This window comes from Labrus mixtus, chromosome 3 (assembly GCF_963584025.1).
Source record: "Labrus mixtus chromosome 3, fLabMix1.1, whole genome shotgun sequence".
Taxonomy (NCBI): Eukaryota; Metazoa; Chordata; class Actinopteri; order Labriformes; family Labridae; genus Labrus; species Labrus mixtus.
Window position 1 is genome coordinate 29,914,667 of NC_083614.1, and position 26,947 is coordinate 29,941,613.

Below are 26,947 nucleotides of genomic sequence, written 5' to 3' on the forward strand. Positions count from 1 at the left end.
CTCTGTCTGTACATCGTAGGTAGAATCTCCTGACGTTCCCTATGATGACGAGGCGTGGCCTCACCCAGAGGGAGAGAGGCTGAACGAAGTCCCAGCCCCGCCTTTCTCCTCCCTCTATCCTCAAAGCCACGCCTACTACCAGGTAACCCTGCTTCTCCGCCCGTCGCATGCACTCTTAGCTTTGTTCTTTGGTGTTATGTTGTTGGTTGTTAGACGTTGTTTTGTCTCTGAGGCCTACGTTATATGAGCATGCAGTTCTTATTTTTTTTAAATTGGTTTATTTTTTGTGTTTTTGAGTTATGCAGATTGGCTAAGATTTCTGAATCTGTGGGAGTTGTTGGTTGAAATACACAGCATCCTACAACAACTTCCACCTCATGTACAACTATTTTTAGCATCAGTAAATTGTTTATAGGACACTTATCCTCTGTGCAAATGGAGCTAAAGGGTCAGAGATCTCAGCAGTAGTGAAAATTATGGAAAAAAAGAATTTCCATTTATATTCTTAAAAATGTTGCCACATTAGGAAGGGAGGCTTTTTAATATCCTCTTACATCATGGTTAGAGGCTTTGCGGTTTAATTAAGAGAAGCAATCAACAAGTGTAAGACAATGTATGTGCAGTGTGTGCTTTGTTTGCACCCTCTAAGGATATGCTCACCACCCTGAGGGTTAAACACTTGTTTGTAGCATCTTTAAACCTGTTCTGCAGCATGCTCACTCTTCTTTAAATAATTTTACATAAATATATTCACCCTAAAAACCTCTGACACACGTATCTTGTCTTGCCAGAACCCAAACACAGCTTATATTGCTCTTTGAACTTCATGCTGTAAGTCAGGAGCACATTATCGCAGCATGCTAATGCTCAGGATGTTTGGAAAAACACAAGTATTTTACCCATTTATAATTCCAACTTTACTTAATACTGAATTAAGTAAGATCAAAACATATCAGAAATTAAATATTAAGTGTTCCACTATGTAGTCTTTGTCCATATTCCCTGTTGGACTAGTCTGTAGAAATAATGTTTATGAGGAAGAAACAGAAAGGACGAGATTAGAGAACTGTTTCCTCTTCTCATCCACCCTGGTAGATTTAGTTTGGATGCAGTGGCAGTTTGTAAACTGCAGGAGGCAGTAGAGGCAGAGGAATAAAACAATTGTGTGTGTTTCCTTTATGAAAGATCTGACTTGAACTGAATTCATCAAAGTGGTTAATAGAAGGCGTCATGACTGAATGACTGAATATTGTTATTGAAGTGAGTCAGTAAATGAAATAGCAGGGCTTATTGTTAAGAGCATTGACTAATAAGTTGAACAGTTTAAGGTAGACTGAAGAGGAAAAAACAGCCACCACTGCAGCAGTATCATTGACTTTGCTGAGACTACACCTCAGACAAAATTTATATGTACTGCTGTGACTGGATGAGGAGAGACGGTTAAAAATGACTTGCATTTTTCTCTGTAGCACACAAACAACCAGACACACATACAGTCCACTCAGAGACCCTATAGTGCCTCTTAGTCATTAAGCTAATGCAGATAATTAGGAAGGAAGCAAAGACTGTGAGGGCCAGGGAGCAGCAAGAGATGGGAAAAGAGAGAATTACAGGCAGACAGACACAGAGAGAGAGGGGGGCAGATTTGTTGCTGGATTTTAACCAAGCTGTCAGTCAGCAAAATCACTCCTCCCTAGTGAATCTCTCCCCCTCCTGTGGATACAGTAATGGAAATCAAGAGTCAGTAAGGCTTTGAGGTTTATTAAACCAGCTACTGTACTACTCTTCTTACTGTATATTGTGTTTAGAGCTGAAATGGTTTCTTTAATTTACTTATGTTAAAAACATTTTTTTTTTTTTTTTTACAACAGTACCAAAGTGACAAAAACTGCAGTTCCCACAATTGCACATGAGACTGGCAACAAAGTGAGCCCCAAGTCAACTTTACAGCAGTTTTAAACAACATTACAGCCCGGTGTTTTAAAGGTTTATTGTCTTTATAGCTCTTCTCCCTTTTCATGACAAACATACCGGAGTGAATGTTTATTAGAGCTGTTAATATTATTTTAAGGCTTAAAGTTAAAGGCCTACAAAATAACTTTAATCAATCAATATGTTTTTGTTTGGTAACAAATTCAAAGCAAATGTTATCTCAAGGCACTTTACACTTATTTTAGTGCTTTTATTAGAGAGACAGGACGGTGGATAAAGTCGGAAATCAGGGAGACAAAGACAGAGTGGGGAATGGTATCCGCCAAAGGAGCCACAGGTTGGATTCTAATCGAGCTGCCCTCTTTGAACTGTACATGGGGCATGCAAAAGACCACCAGGCCACAGGTGCCCTGAAAAACTCCTTTTTATCAGGCAGAATCCACAAGCACAACCAGACTCATGTTGAACAGCCATCTGCCGCATCTGTGTTGGGCGTTGAAAAGATGGACAGAAGGATATCCTGAAAGAGAGCGAGAGATAGAGAGAAACAGATCTGCAACAAGAAATATAACAATGTGGCTCCAAAAACAACATGATGGAAATAGTCAAAATCACAAACTCTTCAGACAGTATTTAGTCATCAACCAATAGGTAAAAGTGAAATTGGATTCCATTACAACATATTTGATTATTTATTTACTCCGTTGGTATTGCTATTTAGGACATAGGCAACGAAAAAGAGCCGACAACTGTTCCTTCAGCATTGTGAAAGACGAGCCGACTGCAAACATGTCCTCATCAACAAATGTCTCTCTCTTTAAGTGTTAAACATTCCACTGTGGTCACAGCGTGTCTCTATCTTTGTCTGTCTACTCCTTAAGCATTGAAACACACATTTTGTTTCCACTTTCACCATAAAATTATTGCTAAAAGTTTCCTTGTATCAAACTGTTGAGAACAATTTGTACTGCACAGCTAAGGAATAGAGCCAGCCAGCCCACCCACAAACACGATCTAAGAGGATTAATATTTGTTCTGGCTGATTGAGAAGCTCCTTGTGCTCTAGCCAGTGCTTTACTTGCTCTGCAGTGCTTTATGTCTACTCCATATGCACGGTATTTACCAGGGGAGCCTGATGTAGCTCTTTAAAATGAGCCTTACCAGAAACTGAAGGGATCTAATGGACAGGCTGGGGAGGAGCCAAAATGGTTAGGTACGACTGGAGTGGACTGCAGTATAGATCTGTATGGCGTCTGGTTTACAGCACTTCTAGCTGCTTCAGCCTCCCTTTATGGGACACAGATCTGATATTTATTATGGTTTCATTGAAAGCCATTTTAAAGTTAAAGGTGAGCTGATTCAGTATGACAGGACACCAAAGAGTGTTTGTATTCAACATATAGCTGCTTCTACAGCTCGTCCAAACAAATAAGTAAATACTCTCAATAGTAAGTTGAGTAAGAATGAGGTCTCTACTATATTTTATATCCTAACAAAATGCATTGTCACTGGGTGACTGTGCCAGCAGGTCTAGACAGACGAGCCTTATACACAGGGACTTCAAATGCTGTAGGTTGTGGGTCAGTTTGTGGTGGGACCACAGCCAGGGCAGGAGAAAGAGCAAATCATTGAACACTGCATTTTGTATGCTAAGCTATCATTAGCCCGGCCTACCTGTGGAGGATGTGAGGGCAATGTTGGCTTTCTCAGCAGTTGAACATTAAACATGCATGATGTGTGCTTTTATTTAATTGGTCCTGAAATATTAATACAGCTGGCATTCACTCACTGACATTTGACTGGAGAGAGAGAGAGAGAGAGAGAGCGAGAGAGAGAGGCTTATAAAGGCAGGGTTGAATGTAATGTGGCCAGTGTGTCAGTGGATTGTTGCTGTGTCAGCAGACATGTCCTTGTATTTGACTATTTGTTACGGTGGCTAGCTGCTGACACACTTACTGTAGGGAATGACTGGCAGATGCTGATGACATGCTTCCACTTGTAAATCATGCGAGCTACGATGATAGCTTCTTACTGTGCCCCTACCCTGCTAGCATGATTGATATTGTTTTTTTTTCCCCTTGCTGTATCAGGAGAGCAGGTTGCATTCATGATGTGATCTGCAGCCGTATAGTTTTCAGACTGCAGCTGTGTTGTTTAGAGAGAGTGTGTTAAAGACAAGCGGTGTGGAAAGATTAAGCTCATCCTTCAAAATCGTGCAGTTTGTCGAGGGTCCACTTGAGGCTGGCTGCAGAAACTTTGGAAGTCACATACACACCCATTCAAAAAAAGAATGTTTTTACAGAAGAAATTAAGTTTAAGTTTACAGCCTGGTTCAAAAAATGAAATACGTCTAATTACTACATGTCTCGATTGGATCATTTTTTCATAACTCATCCGTTTTTATTTCTATGAAGGATAAGCGTTGTTTAAAATAAGGGTCATAGTTGACCTGATTGACAGACAGGCGCTGTGTAACAGAGCCCGTGGTTAGGTTGACTGATCGATGGGACTCCAAAGCTCCCTGCAGTAACAGATGGGTGACATCACTCAGGCTCTATCCATTCATATTTACAGTCTATGGTTAAAGAAGATACATTTAGCTAGTATTCTACCACGCAATGATTACCAATAAACGTAGAACAGACATCAGCTTTTGTGCACAGCTAACTGTTCCTCTACTTCCACCTTTAAGATCATTTATACTGTATGTTTCAAATTTCATTTCAGCCTCAGCTGCTCTTTGTCTTTAGTTACAACTCAAAAATGTAAACACAGGATTAAACTAGCAGGGTGAACACGATACACATTTTCTTTGAAATGATCACCATGGTTAGCATGATCGTTAGCATCACGATTGTGTGCATGTGAGACCCTGATGTTAGCATTTAGCTTAGGTAAACCCTCAAGGAGCAACAAGTGTGTCTAGTCGCTTCATCATGGTTTGTTTTTCTTCTGGTTTTTTTGGGTTTTTTTAGGGAAAACTGCTTTCTCTGTTGGGCTAAGAATTTAACAAGCCAATTGTAACATTGTAATTCAATATAAAATAAACTCTCTAGCTAAGCACAGCTAATGGGAATTAAAAGGCTGTCTGCTACAATTGTATTTTACCCAAAGCTTTCCATGTTGTTCTGTGACAATCTCCACGAGGAAATACTGAAATGTTAGTAGCAACTAGTTACATTAAGACTGGTTTTGTCTGTAGCCTCAGTATTCTTTTAGCAGCTCGGTCAGGGGGTCTTGACTAGTTTACAGATACGTTTCCCTGGATATTCACTTTCACCCTCCTCCTGTCAGACATGAGACAGCTTTCTTCTTGTTAAGTAAATAAATAAACATTAGAAAGTCCCAGTGACATCTTTTAAGACCACAATAAACAACACATTAGTCAGCCAGTGCCAGGTGTATTTCAGGACTCTGAAAGCTGTTGCCATAGAGACAGTTCCCAAGGAAACACAGGATGAAGCTGTGACAGGGGTCTTGCTCCACCTGGCTAATCCTCAGGGAGGCTATCAGTGGATGTAGGCTAACTGTATTTATGACTAAGATGCTATGAAATGGCTGAAAAGCCTCAGATTAGTTTGTTGTAGTGGGATCATAACTGCATCGTCAGTCAGACTGTAATCGATGATCGACCTAGCTTCAAGCCTGGCTAGCTATTCCAGTGCATGCTAAAGCCTCCAGGCCTTTAAGTCATGCTTTAGGGATGCTGGGAGGACATTTGCTAGCCTAGCCGTCTCGCCTCTCCTCTCCTCTCCTCCTCCCCTCCCCTCTCCTCCTCTCCTCTCCGCTCTCCTCCTCTCCTCCCCTCTCCTCCTCTCCTCCCCTCTCCTCCTCTCCTCTCCGCTCTCCTCCTCTCCTCTTCTCCTCTCCTCTCCTCTCCGCTCTCCTCCTCTCCTCTCCTCTCCTCTCCTCTCCTCTCATCTCCTCTCCTCTCCTCCCCTCCTCTCCTCTCCCCTCCTCTCCTCTCCTCTCCTCTCCTCTCATCTCCCCTCCCCTCCTCTCCTCTCCTCTCCTCCTCTCCTCTCCTCTCCTCCTCTCCTCTCCTCTCCTCTCCTCTCCTCTCCCCTCCTCTCCTCTCCTCTTCTCCTCTTCTCCTCTCCTCTTCTCCTCTTCTCCTCTCCTCTCCTCTCCCCTCCTCTCCTCTCCCCTCCTCTCCTCTCCTCTCCTCTCCCCTCCTCTCTCCTCCTCTCCTCTCCCCTCCTCTCTCCTCCTCTCCTCTCCTCTCCTCTCCTCTCCTCTCCTCTCCTCTCCTCTCCTCTCCTCTCCCCTCCTCTCCTCCTCTCCTCCTCTCCTCTCCTCTCCTCTCCTATTGTCTTCCCTTTCCCTTTCATCTCAGTCAGTGCCCAGCAACAGCCTGTTGTTTTCCATTCTGGAGTTGTGTGTGTACGTCTGCTTATGTGTGAGCATGTGTGTGTGTTTTTGTGTGTGTGATCATGAGAGAGAGTGTGTGGGAGCGCTTGGTGCTGCAGTGTCTGGAATCAGCCTCAGGAGAAGTTCTATCTCACACACACACACACACATAAACACACACACACACATACGTAGATAAAAAACTACCAGCTGATTCATGCATGTACTCACAGTCACACACTAACACATAATAGTAGCAGACCTGTTGGTACCGTCCTTTAGAGTGTATTGTTGTTACTTCGAAACTGGGTGAACGTCTTTCTCTTATTTCACTCTGCTTCTCTCTGTCTCTCCCACACACACACTCTCACACACACACCTTTGCACACCTACACACACATACACACTTCCATCTTGTTATCTGTCTAGCCACCGTTAGCATTCGATTTCTTCTTCTGTGTCGGTAAACTTGGTCTCCTGCATAACCTGCAACAGGCATCATGTTTTAGTGTGTGTGTGTGTGTGTGTGTGTGTGTGTGTGTGTGTGTGTGTGTGTGTGTGTGTGTGTGCGTATGTTTGGAGTAAGGGGGCTCTGTCATGTCATTGGCTGTCTAGAATGTTGGGGGCGTGGCTTGTACCAGTAATGATATCTGACAGTTAGAGAGAGAGAGGGAGAGAGAGGCTTCAGGTTGCAGCTCCATTAAAAGACTGGAGAAGACAATTTGCTGAAAGACAAAAAGAGAGAGGGGGAGAGAGGAGGTGGGTGTGGGCGTGGGTGGGTTAAAAGAAAAAGGGGAGAGAGAGAGAGAGAGAGAGAGAGAGAGACTGAAAAATGTACTGTACTGAGCGAGAGAGACGAGAGGAGAGAGGGAGACTTGGAGCGACATCACAGATGTAGGAGGGAGGGGAGGAGAGAAAACAGAAGAGTTGCAGAATGATTCTTCCAACCATCCACCTACTTCAGATGCTCTCCTCCTCCTCCTCGCTTGCATCCTTCCACCTTCCTCCTTCCATCCATCCCTCCCTTCTGTCTCCCTTCCATATTTAATGGGAGCGCACACAGTGACAGAAGGGAGATTGACTGGTCATCTCCTTGGACAGGAGGGAGGGAGGGAGGAAGAGGTGGGGTGGAGAGAGAAAGAGTGAACTCCCTCTAATAATCAATCCTCATATCCTGTCGTTTGCTTGGCCCACGCTCGCCCTCACTCTCTTTTGAAGAGAGGAGCTGAAGATAGGAGATTTTGGACTGCCAGAGAGGAGGATGTTGGATATTTCTCCCGGCTAGAGAGAAGATGGGATGATGGAAAAACGGATGGACAACAATGACAAATGGGATGATGGATTAACCACTGGTTGGATGTACAGCGACCCTGATTGAACGACTAATGCTTCAACCCCACGAGGACTCTGTCTACCTGCTCGGGACTTTCTACCTTCTCCTCCAACTCCTCCTCCAGCTCCTCCTCCTCATCTCCCAATCTACCAGCTGCTCACTCCTTACTCCTGAGGGAGCTGAAGAGAAAAGAAAGAGATAATAGTAAGAGAAGAGGAGATCAAATTAGCAAAAAAAAAAAATAGCAACAAAATCCACTGCAGAAGAAGAGGGAGTGCTGGACTGTGTGTTTGACAACAACACTTTGGGAAAGAAAGAGAGAGAGAGAGAGAGAGAGAGAGAGCAGAGTGACGGAGGAGAGAAACTGGAGATGAAGCAGTGGAGAAGCGCTACAACATGAACTCGTCTGTCTAAGAGGAACAGACCGCAGAGAAGATGAACTATATTTTCGGAAACAACACTCTGTACCCCCGAAGCGCCAGAGTAGGCGGGGGGTCCGGCGGTCAAGGGGCGGGACTAGGAGTCAAACAGAAGCCGGGACCTAAGAGGGGCTCCTCAGAGGAGCTAGCACCTCCCCACACCTCCTCCCCTTCCACCTCCTCTCCCGCCTCCTCAGCTCCCTCCTCCTCCTCCTCTCGCTGGCAGCAGCTCCTTACGTTCTTCTCCAAAAGGAGTGCCTTCACTGACTGTATCACTGCTGGCCAGGTAACACACACGTCACAATGTGTGTATAATGTGTGTGTGTGTAGAGAGAGTGCTTTATGCTTGAGGGGTGGTAGGGGTGGGAGGCTTGTAACTTAACCTGGGTTTTTGTTTTGTGTGTATGTGTGTGTGTGTGTGTGTGTGTGTGTGTGTGTGTGTGTGTGTGTGTGTGTGTGTGTGTGTGTGTGTGTGTGTGTGTGTGTGTGCATGTTCCTGTGTGTGTGTGTGTACATGAGGCCGGTCATTACATTAGCAAACTTTCTCTTGTTTCAGTTTCTTGGCCAAATCAGGGAAACAGGGAGGCATTCAGAAGCAGTAGGCTGGTTTTAAATTGAAGTTGAAGCAGCTCTCTGTTTGTGGTGGAGATAACGTTGTCATGGAAATGAGCCCTGGCATAGTGTATGAGACGTAGAGAGCTGGTGTGTTGCCATGGAAAAGCCATCATTTAGCTGATGATTGCATTCTCACCGTGCCAGTCCAGTGGCACTAGATGCTTTAAGTCCACACTGAAGCAAACATTACTGTGGTATGAAGGTGTGTGGCTGACCTGATAAGAAAGAAGGCACCTTTGTCGTATTTGCACCCAGTAAAGCCACAGAAATCCTGAGATTAACAGAAAACAAAGCGTTGCATCTCCTTTACATCTGAAGGGAATGTTTGACTTACTTGAAACAAACATATAGTGCAGTGATAAAGTGCGACATAGCTAAGAGCCTGCCTACGGAGCGACGCCATTGCTCATGTGAGCCTCCTAAAGGATGTGACTGTGTCTTTGTAGAAACATTTAAGAATTAAAGCAAGTCTGGGCTGTTCCTTACAAATGTTAGGGGACATCTATTGAAAAGACAACATCCCAGTGATAGCTTAAATGAAAAAAAAGAAATAGAACCAAAAAGATGGTCTGTGGGAAAAATAAAGAAAAGATAGAGTTACGATGCGATACGATACAATTTTTGTCCCTAAGGGAAATTTGTCTTGGACTCAGTTGTATGTGTTAAGAGTGGGGGCCTATTCACATGGCCAATATATATTTCACCGCCCCCCAACCCACAGCAATACATGATGCTGAATGTATTCTAATGTAGGTGATATACTGACAGACTGTCTAAAGAGACAAAAATGACTATCCCTTTAAGAAATCATGAGAAAGATTTAGTTTTTCTGCTACCAAAAGAATGATGAAAACCAATAAAATACAATAAAAAAAATACAATTTATACTTGTTAGCATTGATCAAATCTGCTGGTTATATACAAATATATTGATCAGTTATTACATGATTGGTCTTAAGCCATATTGGAATGTTGGAGCTATTATTCAAAGTAGTTTCCCTAATTGTTGTAATCTTTCGTATCCTGTGACTGAAGCCCTGATCACCCCTTTGCCCCGACAGAAGCATGGGTTAGAGTTAGAATGCTATGGTATGCAACTAAATGAAAGGACACAGATATAGTTGTGCAGAGAAAGTGTCATAATCAGCAAACAAACAAGAAAACATAAAAAAGTGACCTTAATGTTACTGTAGTTTTGCAAATGCACAAGTAACCCATGTTTGCTCTTTATCAAACTTGAATAGGAAATAGTGTGCGCAATAACTTAAAGGAATTTTACGATAAAATGTGTCATGATTATAAACTGTATCTGTATAAAGTGCTGCATCGCTGCTATTGGTACATAAAATAAAAAGTTGAGATATAATTTAAGTTCTAAACTAACAGGTCCAAAAGGGGAAATCCAGCTATCTGACTATTGCTGTCTTTTCATTATTGTGACAGAAATACTTCAGTGCTCATGATGCCACTAATTCAAAAATAATGTTACAATTTTGATACAATAAGCTTTATTTCCATCACAATTTATAAGTAGCCCACTTGGCCAGTCAGATAAAGGACAATTGATACATTCATGAGTTATATCACCTCAAAGTGTGTCATGTTTTTTTCTACTCCTCACAGATCCATAAATATAACCGACCTCCATGTCAGACGATTTGAGTCATCACACCACGACTTGCAAAGCAGTCATGAGAATCTATGAAAGACCCTGTAGGACAGGATGGTCTTTACATGATGCCTCCTTTGAGATGTTGAAGTCTCTGTATGAAGTGTCTAAAGCCTTGGGCAAGACACCTATCCTATGAGCACATTTCATTACTGAACACAAAGTCCCTTCTTCTTAGTGTTCACATTATTGAATCCAAGGCACCTTTCTTTAATAAAAAAAACTGATACATCGTGTGCACAGACACATAATCCCTTTCATTTATGAGCATTTAAAATGCACACCATCTGGCCTTGAAAGATGTTTATGGTTCTAGATTTTGATATAAGATACTTATATTTAGTCCCACCCCTGCTCCATCTGCTGATACTGGATACCAGAAGTCCGAGTCAACAGAACTGCAAGAATACTTTGTTCTTCAGAATGGTCTGCTTGAGAGTTTCTCTTGTGATTTCAACCTACAATATTCACACCCTCATGAACTAACTTAGTAAGACTTAACATTTGAGAAACTACCAACAATATTTCCATCCTGAAAAGATCAAAAAAGTTTTATTATTATTAATATTATTCAGTATATTAATTAAATGTCAATTTTTTTTTCCTGAAATGTTCCACACAGTCCGGAGCTTTCCATCCAAATCTGCAGCAAATTGTGCTAAATTTCATAACACTGTCCAAAAACAGTAAAGCAACACAGCATTATAAAGGTTTGTAATAGTTACATGAAGCATTGTTTAGTGAATTTGATCAAGTTGTGAAGTATGTTCAATGAGATGCAGTGTTTGACAATGTTCTGTTATATCCTCGCACTGGACGACGGTAGAGAGATGACGTCACTACTTAGATGATGTGGAAAATATGTATTTATATATGTCTCATGCATTGATTTGAACAATGTTAGAGATTCCCCACACATTGAATGTTTTGTCAACCAACGTTTTCAGTCTCTTTAGGGAGGCGTAGGCTTCACCGGACATCTTAATGACATGTCATGATTTCATTTCTAAACCTGTTTTAATCACACTTTGTTACATTTTTGACAATTTTTCTGCATCAGCAAAATGGTAAAAAAAAAAAAAAAATTTAAGTTCAAATAAAAACAGGTTACACACTTTTTTTGTACAGTATATGACAAATTAGGTAATGACTTCATTGGATCCAAAGCTGCATTATTGATCAGAAACTCCTGAGTGGTCGGGGGACCACTCACGATGTTCAACCCTGCAGCACTTATACAGCTGTCTGCAGATTTACAGCACGGCCCATGGAAAAAGTTAACCCGCCCTCTCACAGTAATCATATTGGCAAGTGATTTCCCAAGGTGTTGCCATTTTCCTGTCTAAGGCACTTACTGCATGACTGATAGGCCATTATAGTAAACAAACACACACAAACACCCACACAGATTTAGGTCCTGTCCAAAGAGAGAACTTTTTTTTTTCTCACTTTTTAATGTAAGTGGTCTGGATCTGCTGATTTTGCTGCTTAGGTTGGATTGAAAATACTCCATGATACCTTTTAAAAATGTGTTTTTGTGTGTTTAAATGACATTGTCAGCATCAGCAATAGATACAGTTGCATCAGAGTTGGGGGCGGGGCGTCCTGAGTGGGAAAATGATCCATTTCCCCCAGCTACCAATAATACAAACATGCAGATTTTAAACTCTGATGCTAGCGCTCACAAGTTGTCATGTCCCACATTGATTCATTACTGTCAATTGACAAAGAAAGATACATTGATAAACTGAACAGAATAGGATGGGATTGTTGTGCGATACGTTTTAGAATACTGGACGAGTGCCCGAAGTGTCGTTCCCAGATATCACATTAGCTTTAGATATGATAAATAACACTTAACATAATATCAGTACCCCTGTACCAGACGACCATTAACACTGAATACAATAACATGTTTTAGTTTTACTATTATCAAATTGTATATTCTTTAACTATTGAAAAATGTGATGTGAAGAAAGCTCAGTTTGCAAAACGTGGGATCTATTTCACTTCCCTTTTAACTATTAACCCAACATTCATGATCCCACTGAAACAATCTTACACTGTTTGGATAAGGAGAAAATATCGTTAAAGTTAACTGTAGGGTGCTGCAGTGCTGACTACAGACATGTTTGGATTTTGGATCCCACTGGCGAGTAAGCTCGTCCTCCCGCCTCCCTCCCTCCCGTCTCTCCTACTCGGCTCTGTGCTTCCGTTGGGTAAAATATAAAACTTTAGAATTTGATTTTTCAGTTTATTTGTAATGAAGAAGCGCACACAGCAGCCCTTCAGCATTGTGTCTAGCGGTTTGTTTTCCCCCCTCAGCGCGAAACGGATGTGGCGTTTCCTGGGTGTTCCCCTTGATACCGTCTGTATCTATACAACTGTTAGGAGCCTTATTTACATTCATAGAGTGGAGACCCCTCTTGGCCATTTTATATGTTGATTAGAGTCGGTGACAACGTGTTCATACATGAACTTTATAGAAAGTGTCAGACGGCCCCTGAAATCCCTCTGAGTTGCTTGTACACACATTTCCAGGGCAGGAAGGAGAGCGTCTCAGGACGGAGGCAAGCCATGAAAAAGGGACAACATAGTCTGAAACTATGAAGTTTTTGCCTTTTTATCAATGCTGCGTGTAGTTTGACATATACTCAGTAGAAACGACAGAAAATACTGACAAAGAAACATAGAGAGGATGGCATCGTACAGGGATTCACTGAAGTTAACCCTGCTGCTGCACACGTGTTGCAAATAAACATGCAGGACAGGTCAAGCACACCTGTCATGACCATCGGACCATGGCTGTATTGAACAAAGTGTTTGTCTGGTAGCAATGTGCCGGGAGGAGGACACGTTGCCTACAATTGGTAGGTGTGTTAATTTAGATATACGCTCCAGGATCGGACGAGAGGATACAAACAAACAACAGATGTAGTTGTATTGGTTGAAGGAATAGTTGATTGGTATGTGTCACTACATGCTGGGGTCATAGCTGTTAAATTGTAGTTATATAGCAAAATGCCTGTAACATTTCTATACTGTATAAAACTCAGTTTAAAAAAAAAAAAAAGCAGAATCAGTGTGGAATGAAAATGTAAGATGTAGAGGTCTGGTATATGTTAGAGCACAGACATGTTTTATCTTCTCTGGAATGCGTTCAATGCTAAATCTCTTCCCTTTTCTGTCAAATAGCAGTATTGATGCCTTGAGCTATTAGCCCATCAGCAATATGTCTGCCTCAGTGGCTCCAGTGTTGACGTTAGCTTGTCTTCAGTTTGATTTTTCTCCCATTAGAGACCAGAAAAGAGACAAAACGATCTTCTGCCTTCTCCCTGCTGAGTTGAATGCAGAATTGCTGTTGCCTCAGGAGCTGCTTGGCAAAGTGTCATATCTATTTTTTTTTACAAGTTTAATATACTGTACAATATCTTCACCTGCGTTCAAAAGCCTTCACGCTCAGCCCAACTCTTGTCCATTGTATTTGTGCTCATTCCATTGTTTTTGTTGTGAACACAAACAGAAGCCCGCTCCCCCCCCCCACCTCGCCCCCCTTCCTGTCTCTCTGTATAATTGATGAGTGGTAGAGCAGAGGTATGAAAGTCATCCTGGTCCTTTAGAAAGAGCTCTAAAAGCCTTAAAGAGGTGTTTAGTGGTCACAGGAAACTGAGGTATTCTGTATGGAGAAAGATTAATGAGGGAGAGAATTAGTGATTGATTAGGACTGGGAGAGAAACCTAAAACCTGCCTATCAGCTTAAAGTGGGCAATGAGACCATGTCCTGCACGTTATATCAGTTAAATAATGAAACCATCAACATTAAAAGCACATATCAAAGCTATCTGACTAATTGGGTTGAGTTTTTAACTAGTTTTAATCAGCCCAGTGGGGGTAAGTAAGTGTCACTGGTTTTACTTCCTCAGTTTTCTCTTTAAGTTTACAACCTCACTTTTTGTCGCTGTGTTAGCAATCATGCAGCAGAAAGGTTAGCAGGAGTGTTGAAAGTAGTTTTCATGATATAGAATGCATGGGGAGGATTTTCACAGCTGCATTTTGATATTATCTTCACCGGTGAAAAAGTGTAAAACCGAGAGTAACAAAATCTGCAGTTTGAGCTAAAACGACGTATGGAAATGTCATTTCTATATATTAGGTCATTTTAAAATGGAAAATGTGTGGGAGCAACTGCAAAGTGCTCCTGCACAACATAGAGTTCAACAATACACACACCGCGCTCCTGCATAGAGTGGCTCATTATCCTTCTGCTGCCCAAGGAAACTTTCCACTCTCCCAGTGCCTCATGGGATACCGCTGTGCATGTGTAGGCTTCTCTGGTTTTTCTTGGTCGTGTGTCTTTAGATCTGTTGTAGTGATGAAATCATCTGTAAAGGTTCAATTCAGGGGTATTGTCATATTTGGCTGCAGGTGCACGCTTTATGGTGGAATAATATACCAGTGGAAGCATTTTTGGCCAACTGCAATTTCCAAATTGCAGATGGTAAAGTTGCACGATTCAGGCTAAATGTATGACAGCACTGCATAAGAATGAAGGAATGAAATGCTGAAGAGATATCCTGCCATATTAATATTTTTATCCATATGTGGGAACACGTGTTTGTTTGGTACATAAAATGACACGTCATGATGATTTTGTGATAATAAATATTTTGTATTTTAAAAAAATCATGCCCACCACTCATGTATCATATTACAGATGTGACAATCTCAATATTCAGTCACTTTCACACATATTGTGCAGCCTTTAAAGATTTTTTTTTTATTTAAGGCACAGGGCTTTAAAGTATATTCCAAGCCCCTTGTGCACATTGTAATACTGTTTTTTCTAAGAATTATATTTCAGGAAAAAGAGTTCTCCCATGACAAGACTGAAAATAGCAAGAAAAGACTAACTTCTATTTTGTATCATGGACTTAAATGAGTTGAATATCAAAGATATGCACTGAGACTGTGCATTTAATCTCTCATTGTTATCACAATATGAGCAATAATATGCAATTAATAAATCACAAAAGTCTGAATTTGTTCAAGTTAATGAGGGAAATAATTTGACAAGAAACAAAAATTACTTCTCTTGCTGCCAGATTTGACCCATTGTATAGAGTCATGGGTTTTGTTTTGATGCACAAAACAACAACCTGATTTTTGTAAAACATGAAGAGTAGATAATGGACAAAAAAAGTGAGATATAGCTAATGTGCACATTGCACTTTTTTATTTATTTATCACACTTAATATAATTTTTGCTATATTGAATTGTATTAACACATTGCATATTTGCTTCATATGGTGCATGGCATGCCAAATATGCACACAATGAACAGTAAAAAACGTAAACATATTTAATTTAGAAGACAATCTAATAGAAACAATCCAGTCCTAACATTTCTTAAAAAAACTGACATTTAATGTGACCTAAAAATGTCAACGTTGTACTCTTAGTGGAAGTCCAGATTTCAAGACTTTCAACCTTTCAGAGTGACAATGTTGTGACATTTTCTCTTATGCTTAATATAGTCTTTAGGCACAAACAGTTCACAGCTTCTGCCACACTATCGCTATAGATCATCTGTTAGTGAGTGGGCAGTGTGTAATGAACCAAAGTTAGAGTGGAATTATTGGGAAACTTCACACTATAACTGCGAATTTAGACCTCCCACAGTCTCACAAACTAACTATACATCATCACCACAGCAGTTCAGTGGAAGGGAGGGAGGGAGCATTTTAAAAAGCTGTACATACATTTTGGTTAAAGGAACAAAAAACAGGAACTTCTCTCTAAAGCATAAAAAAAAGTCGTGAGAACCAAAGCAGACTAATAAGAGAGGTAACACGCGGGCAAATAACGAGTCATTTTGTGTCATCTTTTTTCACATCACAAACCTGCAAAGAATTCTTAATTATTACTGAAATCAAATAGGAATAAATGCTGAAGCAACTTGCCTACTTAAACCAGTGACACGTTAGAACATGTTCAAACTTGTTCTAACCCTCAGAGACCCCCTTAAGAGACGTAGTTGATCCTGTAGTGGTCTGTTTAAAAGTGCATCATTCATGTTGTATTTTTCTTTGCTTTTAAATAATCAACAATCATTCTCCAATTGTTTGCTCAAGTGCAATAAATCCTTACAGTTTGGAGGTGATGTCATCAGTGGGAGGGGCTTGTGCAAATGTTTACAACCTCAACCAAGATCACCCAACAAAAGAGCTCCTCTGAGTGTGGGCCAATGCTGCGGGCGGCATCAGCTGTTGTCATGGCGATGCTGCTATGCTGATCACCAAGCAGAGTGTGGCATGTTGATGTGTGTGTGTGTGTGTGTGTGTGTGTGTGTGTGTGTGTGTGTGTGTGTGTGTGTGTGTGTGAGTGTGTGTTTGTGTGAGATAGAGTTAGGGAAAAGAAAATAAGTAGATGAGTGTGTGAACTTAAATTCTTAATATACTCACTCAGTGGCGAACACACACACACACAAAGACACACACACACACACACACACACACACATACACACACACACACATCGTATTGGAGCAGTGAGTAGTGCATTAGATTTGGGCTGCATGAGTGTGTGTGTGTCTGGGAGGTGTTGCATCACCTTCTGTGTGTGGGATGAAGCTTGCATATCGGCTCTCTCCCACACACACTCAGGCAGACGCACACACACACACACACACACACACACACACAGACGTCTCCACACAGACACACTTTCTCTCATGAGTCTCCTACTTGCAGCCTGTTCTCTGTCTCCGCCGATATAATCAACGCAGATTAGCTGACCACGAGCAATCGCTTAATATAACCACTAGCTAATGAGGCTGAACGCAACACAATGACAGCTCCATCGGTCCTTCAGTAATGGGAATGGGAACATTTGACACCACTGAAGGCTTGACCTTTTCAGTGCTACAACATGGAAACTGGATGGAAAATTAAAAAAAATATATTTCTATGTCATAAAATCAGTCAGAGTAATATTACAAGCTGTGTCGTGGTGTCACACAGGGAGTGGTTTCACTAAACGACAGGCTGCTTTTGTATAAAACAAAGATTTTAATTGGAAAAGCTACTGTTAAGAGAAAACCAACAGCAGACTCTAACCTAAGAGATGTCATCCCTCCTGTCCTGTAGCTGCTGATCCTTCACAAAGGCTAGTAACTATGTGTCATGATGAAAGTTAAAGTTTAATGCAATTTTAAACCCATAGCATCCTGTAATACAAATTTCCTGTAATACAAATTAATGTAAAATCCTTAAAAAAAAAAAAGGTAAAAAGAGGATTGAACCTTGAGCACAACCTGCATCCTGAGAAAATATATTGAAATGTCAGATCTTTAATTTGAATATAAGTATGTGTACTGCATGTTTGGTTGAAGTTTGAATAATAAGATGTTGATATATATTTCTCTCGGAGCTTTGGCTTATTTGGTGGAGCAGGAACGGTAACTTGACTCTCCATGAGTTGGCGACTAAAGGAGTTTAGACCTGTTGTGGGACAGATCTGAATATTTGCAGTGAAGTCATGTAGAGCTGAAACAATCCATCAATTATAAATCACCAGCTATACTTCAATACAATCTTTGAATCAGGTAAAAATACATAGAAATCATACTTTTACTGTCAATCCCATCACTCGTGCAACAGAACTAGATGATTTAAAGATAAAGACTGGATCCAAATTCCTGAATGTGCCTTTTTGCTGCTCTTCTATATATCTCAGTCAGCTTAATATGTTTGCTTTTGGACAACCCTAAGTTATTCAGATAAGTCACTATAGGCTTACATTGGTCAATTTAACTTCTGTTTTTTTTTTAATTCACAACAACTGCTCTAGAATATACAAAGAAATAATATCTGGTTGCAGCATATTTGTCATTCTCATTAGTGCCATTCTTCTTTTGTGTTTGTACCTTGTGGGCAACATATTGTTTTAATATAATAAGTTAGAGAACCAGAGGAGGAATAAATGAGCACCTCTCTCTAATGAAGTTTAATGAAGACCTACAGAGTTGACAGTTAGTCTGCATAGTTTTCCATAACTTGTGGAGCAGCTCCTTGATCTCCGCCAGCGATAAGCAGAGGGCGGCAACTGAAGATTCTGAAATCTGAGTTTGTAATTAAGTCATGGAGGACGAGATCCAGAGGCTGGCAGAAGACACCTCAATAAAGAAAGGAGGAGACGGAGTGGCAAACTAATTTGCACAGGGACTAAAACCATATCCCTTACAGAGAATACCATTACAGCTAAATTACTTCACTCTGATCCTTTGACTTCACAGTGGGACTGAGGCTCTGCCAGCTGAGCTAACAAAGCAAACGCTACTGTAAGGTTTCGAGGGAAAAAAGCAAAAGACAGAGGCTGAGACACTGACAGATGAGAAACGAGAGAGACCTGTAGTTGCTAATTGAGCCCCTCAATTACTGTCAAACTGTGTCCTGACCTGAGGATGTAATCTTTACAACAAGCACAAGAAGGATCAATTCCTGAGGTTGACAGTCAGTGGTAGAGGAGGACGTCGATGTAGGGAAGACGTTCTGTTAACCTCACAACTAACCATCAGATCACTTTACAGTTTATAAAACTGGATTACAGCTTGGTGATCATGCAAGCAAACAAATTGTACTTATGTAGGTCTGCTGTTTATCTTAAGCCTGTGCTCCACATTAACTCCTGATAAAACCAAAAAGTACATTCATTTGAAATGGTTGTAGTTTGGTAGGGTTAAGGCAACAAATGTACTTGTTCAGTTTCAGAGAAAAAAGGTTGAAATTCAAGGAAACTGAAGGACAGAAGTGAAGATACATACTTTATGTGACATCACTCATGTTAGTTAAAATAAGACAACTTCTGATTTTTGTCAGGACATGAACCTCAGAGGTCTGTCTGAACATTTTTTTGGACTTGTCTATCCATCCCAAATACTTGTCCACTTGTTGTCACAACTTTAATGAAACATGGGTCTGCAATTTATTGTGCCACAAACATGACTTGCTACGACAAAAAAAAAAAAAATTCTGATGCAACATATTCATTTTATGTTTTGTCACATTTCCTTTGAGTTAAATGAGGCGCCCCTTTTTGGCTAAAAAAATGTATTCCTCTGCTCTGTGAGAGTAACTTGGAATCATTTTCCCATAAATCCAACATTTAGGGAGCATTCTACTGTGCGGTAATTGGGAACATACCATTGATAGGTCCCAGAGAAAGCTTTTGACTTCATGTTGCTGGACTGATTGCACATAGTTAGCATTTTAAGATATTAATATGAGCATCCCTTAAGTGTTAATTGAAAACAAATATGCCAACAGCGAATTCTCCCAAACTGTTGTGGTGACAATCCATGTTAGAGACTCAATAAAGCCGTTTTCACACATGCACTCCGGATAATATCTAGATATTTACTGGAGGAACGCTCCGGAGATTCTCCCGACCTAGCCGTTCACATATGCTCCTCACAGCGGGGGACTTTCCCTGTCAGAGGGGGGGGGGGGTCGGGGGGATTTCCCGAGGTAAGACGTGACGTAAATAAACAACGAGGAAGTAGCGGCCGAAGCAACAGAGTCCGCTACACGACGTTATAATGAGAATATCTGTCTTTATATCAATGCTATGTGTAATCCAATGGAATGACAACATCCAGAAAAGAGAGGAGAACAACATACTGACGAACAGAAAACAGAATGCAGACGTTTAATTAGAGCACGGAGATCGTAGTGGTCGCGTGCAGACACTTTATGCAGTCACTATATAAACGTCATTCTCTTTCTATTGGCTCGAGTTGAAATCTCTGGAGTATATGCTGACGTGTTCAGACGTCAGCTCACTCAGACTTTCTGCGAAAAAAATACGAGGGGTCTGGCCGGAGAAACTCCGGGTAAAGACCGCACGAAAAATGCGGCTGTTTGCGTTCACACATAGCCTAAAGAACCTCCGGGTAGACAAATCTCTGAAGCGAGCAGGTTTTTAAACTCCATCAGTCTGATGGGTCAGTCTGACCCAGAAGATAAATTGCGGATTGATTTAAGCAAACCATTTCTCAGAATTAATGAAGTGATGCTTGATAGACTCATGTGATGTGTTTTTTAATGTGTTTCTGAATTATTCCTCACAGATTGGTGTCAAATGGTAATGAGTTAGGAAATGAAGCAGAGTATGACTTCGTGTGCTGACTCAAATGTTTTATGAATATCAATATTTAAGGGAAAGGTTTTTAAGCCTGAAACACCCTTGATAGGATTGCACTAATCATACCAAAGAAATCATAGCTTCATTGATTACCACAAACTGTACAAAGAGCTGGACTTGTCACCCTTTGCACCCAATTTTGCTGCTCTCTTCATTTTGATTTTTGATGCCAGAAGTGAGCAATTGGATGAGTTGGAGTTTCAAATTGCTAAATCTGTTTCCTGATTGAGGAGTCATTGGGGTTGCAATCTGTCATGCCTTAAAGCATACCCTGCTTTATCGTTTCTTGTGAAGTGCTCGGTTATTTACAAGATGATCATGCTTTATTACATACTAGAAAATAACAATTCAGATCATAAAATTGTTTATGGACCTAACAATTTTAACTGAGAAGAACAATGTTTTTTCTTATAGATAATCCTTATTCTTTCTGTAACCATTATTTTCTACTGCTGGCTTCTAAACTCCAAGTTAAAGGCACTCCCTTTAACTTTAACTTAAACAAAGGCATCCTGTATACCCTTTTCAGATGAAGTAGTATTGTCAACTTTCAGTCCACATGTGCAAACAGCGATTAAACAAGATTGTGGACACTGGTGAAAATGTTTTCAGTCAAGAGAACTGACAAATCAACACCTACCACTTATTGCTTATTGTTTCTCACGCTGGTCTAAAGTTAGAGGTAACCCACAAAGAAACACAACAATGTGCCTCAAAGGCCGAAAGAGATGACTACTAATGATACTATTTGGAAATGTTGTCTGTTAGCACATAGCTCCATAATAAAGCGGTTTTCACAGATTAACTTGTGCAGCTTTAATTAAAAGGCCAATAACTTTCTTTTCAATACTTTATAACAGTAAATGTGTAGTTGTTTCATGGTGCCGCCTTTCACACCACACCATACAGTAACCTAACACCACCCCTAAACAAAGGCCTGCTGTAATCACCGCAGACAGTCTAAATTAATACTGAATTCTTCTGCTATGTCGTGAGTGGCTGCTGGTGTGATGTATGATAATGAAGATATCAGGCAGTAACCTCACATGTCTGATCACCAATGATCCATGACTGATGATGATACTATGACTCGGCTGTGCTGAGATGCTCTTTAATCTTTACCTTTGGATAATACGTTCATCTGTGTCTATTGAATACCCATTAAGTGTTATATTAAGTAAGGACTTTTGCTCAGATCAGCCAGTGTTTCACTTACTGTTGACAGTCTGCACTTGCTGTCATTTCATTATTGTTTTTACAAATTTGAATTCTTGTACACATTATGTAAAGTAATGTCCAGTTGATCCAGTTATCACATCATCCGTCTTCATGTGATGACATCATGCTAGAGGGGATGTTAACATATGAATAGCTGTAAATGAGTTGCTATCAGTCTTAAAATAAGTAAAGATATAATAAGATGAAACATAACAATAAACTAACCACCAACAACAACAACAGTAGCTTTGAAATGTGTTAAATAGAATTAAAATTCTTGTATGCTATTGTGTATAATTCGAGGCCTAATTGTGTGTATAAGATCTAACTATTTATAACCTCTCTCCACCCCCTGTGTCTGTGTGTGATTGTTTTTTTTGTCTGAGAGATTCCTGACAAAGGAGAAGTGCTCCAGTTTTGTTGTGTGATTTCATATTTGTTGTCAATCACTGTTGATAATATCAGACAGCAGAAACTAATATTTCAGTAATGATGAAGTAGCATTACAATAGAGAAGAATCTTTGTATCTGTCTGCTTCAGTCTCCCATCAGTGCTGTGGAGTCTGAGCCCCCCTGCTGGTGACAGACAGTATTGCTTTATTTTCTTGCTGTGCATTGGAGTTTTACAAAAACTGTAAAGGGATTTATCTTGAATGTTTTATCCAAAACCTTTTTCCAAATCCCTGGAGCCTCAGGCCAAGATGCTATTACTGACACGTCTGCTTTCCCCATTGAACGCTCGATCCTCATTGATCAGCATAGCAGGGATTACATTTCTGAGTTAAAATGCAAAGAAGTTCAGAGATCATTTCCTTTTAGGAACTGGACTAAAGGTGCATTTTCTGTTAGAACATGGTTGAATGTAATAGTAGAAGACTTTCAGATTGATAAAGTTCGCTTTTTAATCAGGAATTCAGACTGACCTGCAGAGATGAATGTGTGTTCTTTGACTCTGTAGACCATTTACGATCCATTTCACTAATTAAAGGTTTGACACATCACAAATGAGCTTGAAGTTTTTCCTGGATTTCTAAACGTCATCATCAGGTCAGTCTGACCCAGAACAAAAAAGCGAGGATTCAATTAAGCAAACCATTTCACAGAATTGATGATGTGACGCTTGACAGACTAATTTGATGTGTTTCTTAATGCGTTGCTTAATAATTCTTCTCAGGGCCGTGTCAAAAGGGAGTGTGGGTGGAAAACTAGCAGAGTTTGACATGGTGTGGGCATGCTGACTCAGATGTTTCCTGAATAACAATATCTCAGGGCAATGAGTCGGGTCTGTGTTTCGTTCAACTCGATATAGTAATTGTACACGGTACTAGAATATTAAAGGGATATTTTCCATACAAGAAATTATTTTATTAAACCATCAAAACTAAAGCTAGAACCCTAGGCCTAACCATTTAGTCATCCTACACACCCCTCCCATCCTCTATCTTTACTTTATCTCTTGTCTTCCTCTCCAAAAACCCCACTCCCTCCCTCCCCCAGCCTCCAGCGCTGTATTAGTGCAGGCTTCATCTAACACTGTGATGCTTACAGTCTATTCTCCTTGCTCATCCTCCCCTGACTGAGCGCTTAGCCTGCAGCGCTAGCAGCACTTTGCAAAGGGAACACTGACAGAAACGCAATAACAGCCTCTCTCGCCACCACCCTCACCCTCTCTTCATCTCTTTGTGCTCTCCACATGGGTGCTGCTTTTTAATGTGCCTCGTCTGACTGTCTGTCTATCTGCCTCTCTCCATCTCTTATCAGGCTGCTTTGGGGAGAGTGGTGGCATATATCAGCATTATAGAGATATTTGGACCTGTGTGTGTTTGTCTGTCCAGCTCTTTGTACAAACCAGTGGCAGCTCCTGTTATTTCTAAAAGGCCAGATGCAAGGAGCAAGAAGCTATTATTAAATTACTGTCAAGATAAAGATCGCAATTTTCTACTCATTCTAAACATCAATGTAAATTGAGGCTTTGAATCCTCTCTGTTTTGGCTGCATAAATGTTAGTGGAGATAGAGATATGACCTGAGAATCATATCAAGGTATGTCTTTTTGCTTTTTGTGGTAACATTTGGCTTTCACGGTATTACAGCATTAAAAGGGATCACACACATGAACACATATTCACGCACTACGTCCTCCCTTCTCCCCCAAAAAACGATGCAATTCTCAACTTATTTCTGTGTACAAGTCCAGAAAAAGTTATTTTTAAAGGTGACTGTGTTCAGTTCTCAGTGTGTTTGTAATCTGTTCTGTGTAGTTTTAAACTTTGTTTCTGTCCTGCACTTTTGTAAAGCTGCTGCTGAAAACACCAAATATGTTGGTGTGGCTTTTTCATACTAAAAGCGTTCCAACATGGGACCTTTATTGTGAAGGAATTCTCAGAAATAAAATGCCAAAATTAACTGAGCTTTAGCAGAGCTTCAATTCACAGATTTATCAATAATACTTTTGGGCGTTACAATATTTAAAGCCCCTCTTTTGAACACAAGTCAACTCTTATTAAATCATGTTGGACTTCAGAATTCAGGTTTACTTGATTGCTGTGCTACAATTCACTGTCATCGTATACACTGACACCAGCTCTGACTATGAGGAGGGGATGAAGCCCTTTGATCAGTGAGCGTGTTAGGCCACTGGCTCTGCTCTTAGTGTCAGAGCAAAATATGCAGAAGACCAGGACTCAATCTGAGACGTTGTCTGTCACAAATCACTGTTTAAGACTCCTAATATTAACCCGTCACTGTGGCTGGCAAGTTCTGCAATCGGTGGTTTTCCTTGTGTGTGCATCTGAATGTGTGTATTTAAACAGGTAACTATGGTAAAATCCATGTCGTGGCAGAATAATTCAGGTGCTGGTATTGATACCGGTTTACTACCTTTAAGATTAGAAGACTGCTTGACCCATGGAAGGAGCATTATGTGTTGCAGGAATTCTTTCGACCTTACTTGACAATAGTGTAACATTAATATCACAGAACAAATACTCTTGGTTGTTTTAGTGTTTCACAGTGCCAGTACAGAAAATACAGTGCAGTGCGATTATGTTCAAATTTCAGCCTATAAGCTGCTCAATGCTTCAGTAGCTAAAAGATAAATTAACTAAAATGTTACAGCCTTTTCTGCCTGATAAGAACACATCTGTATGAAAAGGTGGCAGAAATGCAACAAAGCAGCTTTCATGGCCTTTGCAAGCAATCTCCAATTTAGAATTTTGTTCAAGGACATTTTGACATGGGGTCAGGGGTTGCTGGGGATCAAACCACCAGCCCTGTTATAATTGCATGATGGATACGGTGTGATGCAACACCACATGACATCACACGCCATGATACACCTCAATATCGCCTCAGGGGAATTTGACTTTGCTTTTCTGATGCTGCTGTCGTACTGTATAGCTGCCTCCACACACACAAGAGTCTGGGTAACTCAGGGCAGCGCTACTGGAAAATTGCATGATTGGTCCGGACCAAATTATTATGCTGAATTTATTTACTTCTCAATTATTTTTTAACAAAGGCACAAGCTAATGTTTGGTCGGTACTCACAAAGTATTGAGTTTCCGTAACAACGAGTTGTACAATTTGTGACTGAAAGAAGAAGAGACATTTGAATTGTTTACTGTCAGGTCAATGTTTACTGCGTCAAACATCTGCTACTGAACAGACTTGACTGAACTGACTCTGTTTTGTACCTAATCATCATGTGACCAACACTACACCTGGAGTCTTGGACTTTATGTGTGTTTGAGTGTGTGTTTTGTGACGTTGTACTCAGCACAGATTTAGCACACAAGCACTGAGACACACTCACAAGGAATTAGGCCAATGCATGAAGACACACACACAAACACACAGGAGGCATTTCATAGACTGTATTCCAGCTGACCCGGCCTGGCATGTGATGCTTAAAAGAAACAAGACAAAGGTTGATGGAAGGGGCTGCCCTCCACCAATCACGGCTCTCCATTTATTGTGCACACATACACACTGGCTGAGCACTGAGCGCTGTATCACTGTCCCTGGTTGCATATCGATTAGTCATGCCTGGCTGCTGTCATGTGCAGGAGTCCAGGGAAGACCCTAATTGGCTACTCCAGGAAAGAGAGAGAGAGGGGGGCGAGTTGAAGAGAGAGAAAGGGATAGTCACTGAGAGAGGGAGGCAGCTTAAAAAGATGAGGGAGTCTGAGAAAGAGAATTGTGCTTAAAGATGTGGACCCACATCAAAGCATAATAAGAGAGAGACAAAACAAGACAACGCAGAGCAAGGAAGACAGAGATAATTGGACCTTAATTCTTAATGGAGAAATTTGGCTTCAAAAAAACAAAGGGAATTCAAAATGGGAACCTCATCTGAGTGATCTACAGCTTTCTGTCTCTATACTTCATTTGGAATATATGAATTGAGCTCCATCATCTACCAGCATGTCGGATACAAAGCCGGAGTTTGCAATATCATAAGTTGGAAATACAAGCTACTCTGATTGACCAACAACTGAAGTGGAGCCAGGATAAGAAAGATAAATCTTCGACTGGAGCATACAAACTGACTCGCATCCTCTACAGAAACATCCTGAGATGAAGCACAACTGAAGCTAACTCAACTTGCCTAAGTCATTCTTGCCCTGTTTGACACCTTTTGTCTTACTAGTGACCCTGTAGCCCCGAGGGACGACACAACGGTCAATATACCCTTAAGGGCAGAAAGCTGAGAAGAAGAGTTTTTTTTAATGTCTCAGTAAAGAAGGATGCTTTGCTTTTCAGGACTATCTGATGCTCTAATCTACTGTGGAAAGAATTGTGTGACTACAAAACAGGGATCGTGTTTACATTTTCTGATATTATCTTAACACAGTGAGACACGCTGATATAAAGAAGAGAAAGGGAAAGGGCAGGATTACCAACTTTGCTCTGGCTGCAAACGAGGGGAGGTTGTTCTGGAGAGGCGTGACCTACATTGTTCGCACACAAGTGATTTTGAGAAGCTACTCCCTTTTGTCATCATTCTGTGAAGAGTACGATGATCAGGTGAGAGTGACGTTGAAAGATTCGGTGGATCTCTGTTGGGACTTTTATCTCTTTAGTTATGACCACTTATTTTCACAGCCATGAGTTCTGCTGTAGCCCGAAGAAGCCCAGCAGTGGCTCCACTAAGAGCAAATCAGGCAAAGGCAAGGCCAAATCAGGGAAAGGCCACTCTCACTCAAAACA

The 26,947-nt window shown here is 40.9% G+C and overlaps 1 protein-coding gene across 9 annotated transcripts in view; it reads left to right on the plus strand.

The window, feature by feature from the left end:
- LOC132970788 (discs large homolog 1-like protein) overlaps positions 1-26,947 on the plus strand; it is a 124,365-nt gene that overhangs the window by 37,406 nt on the left and 60,012 nt on the right. For 4 of the 9 annotated variants that reach the window (XM_061034526.1, XM_061034515.1, XM_061034516.1 and 1 more), the window contains one exon: positions 20-142. The exons of 3 other annotated variants lie outside the window; for them this stretch is intronic. In XM_061034526.1, the coding sequence (XP_060890509.1) occupies positions 20-142 (123 nt within the window). Of the gene's footprint in view, positions 1-19; positions 143-7,080; positions 8,321-26,947 lie in introns of those variants that run through there. 2 more of the 9 variants (XM_061034519.1, XM_061034523.1) reach the window with 1 other exon arrangement.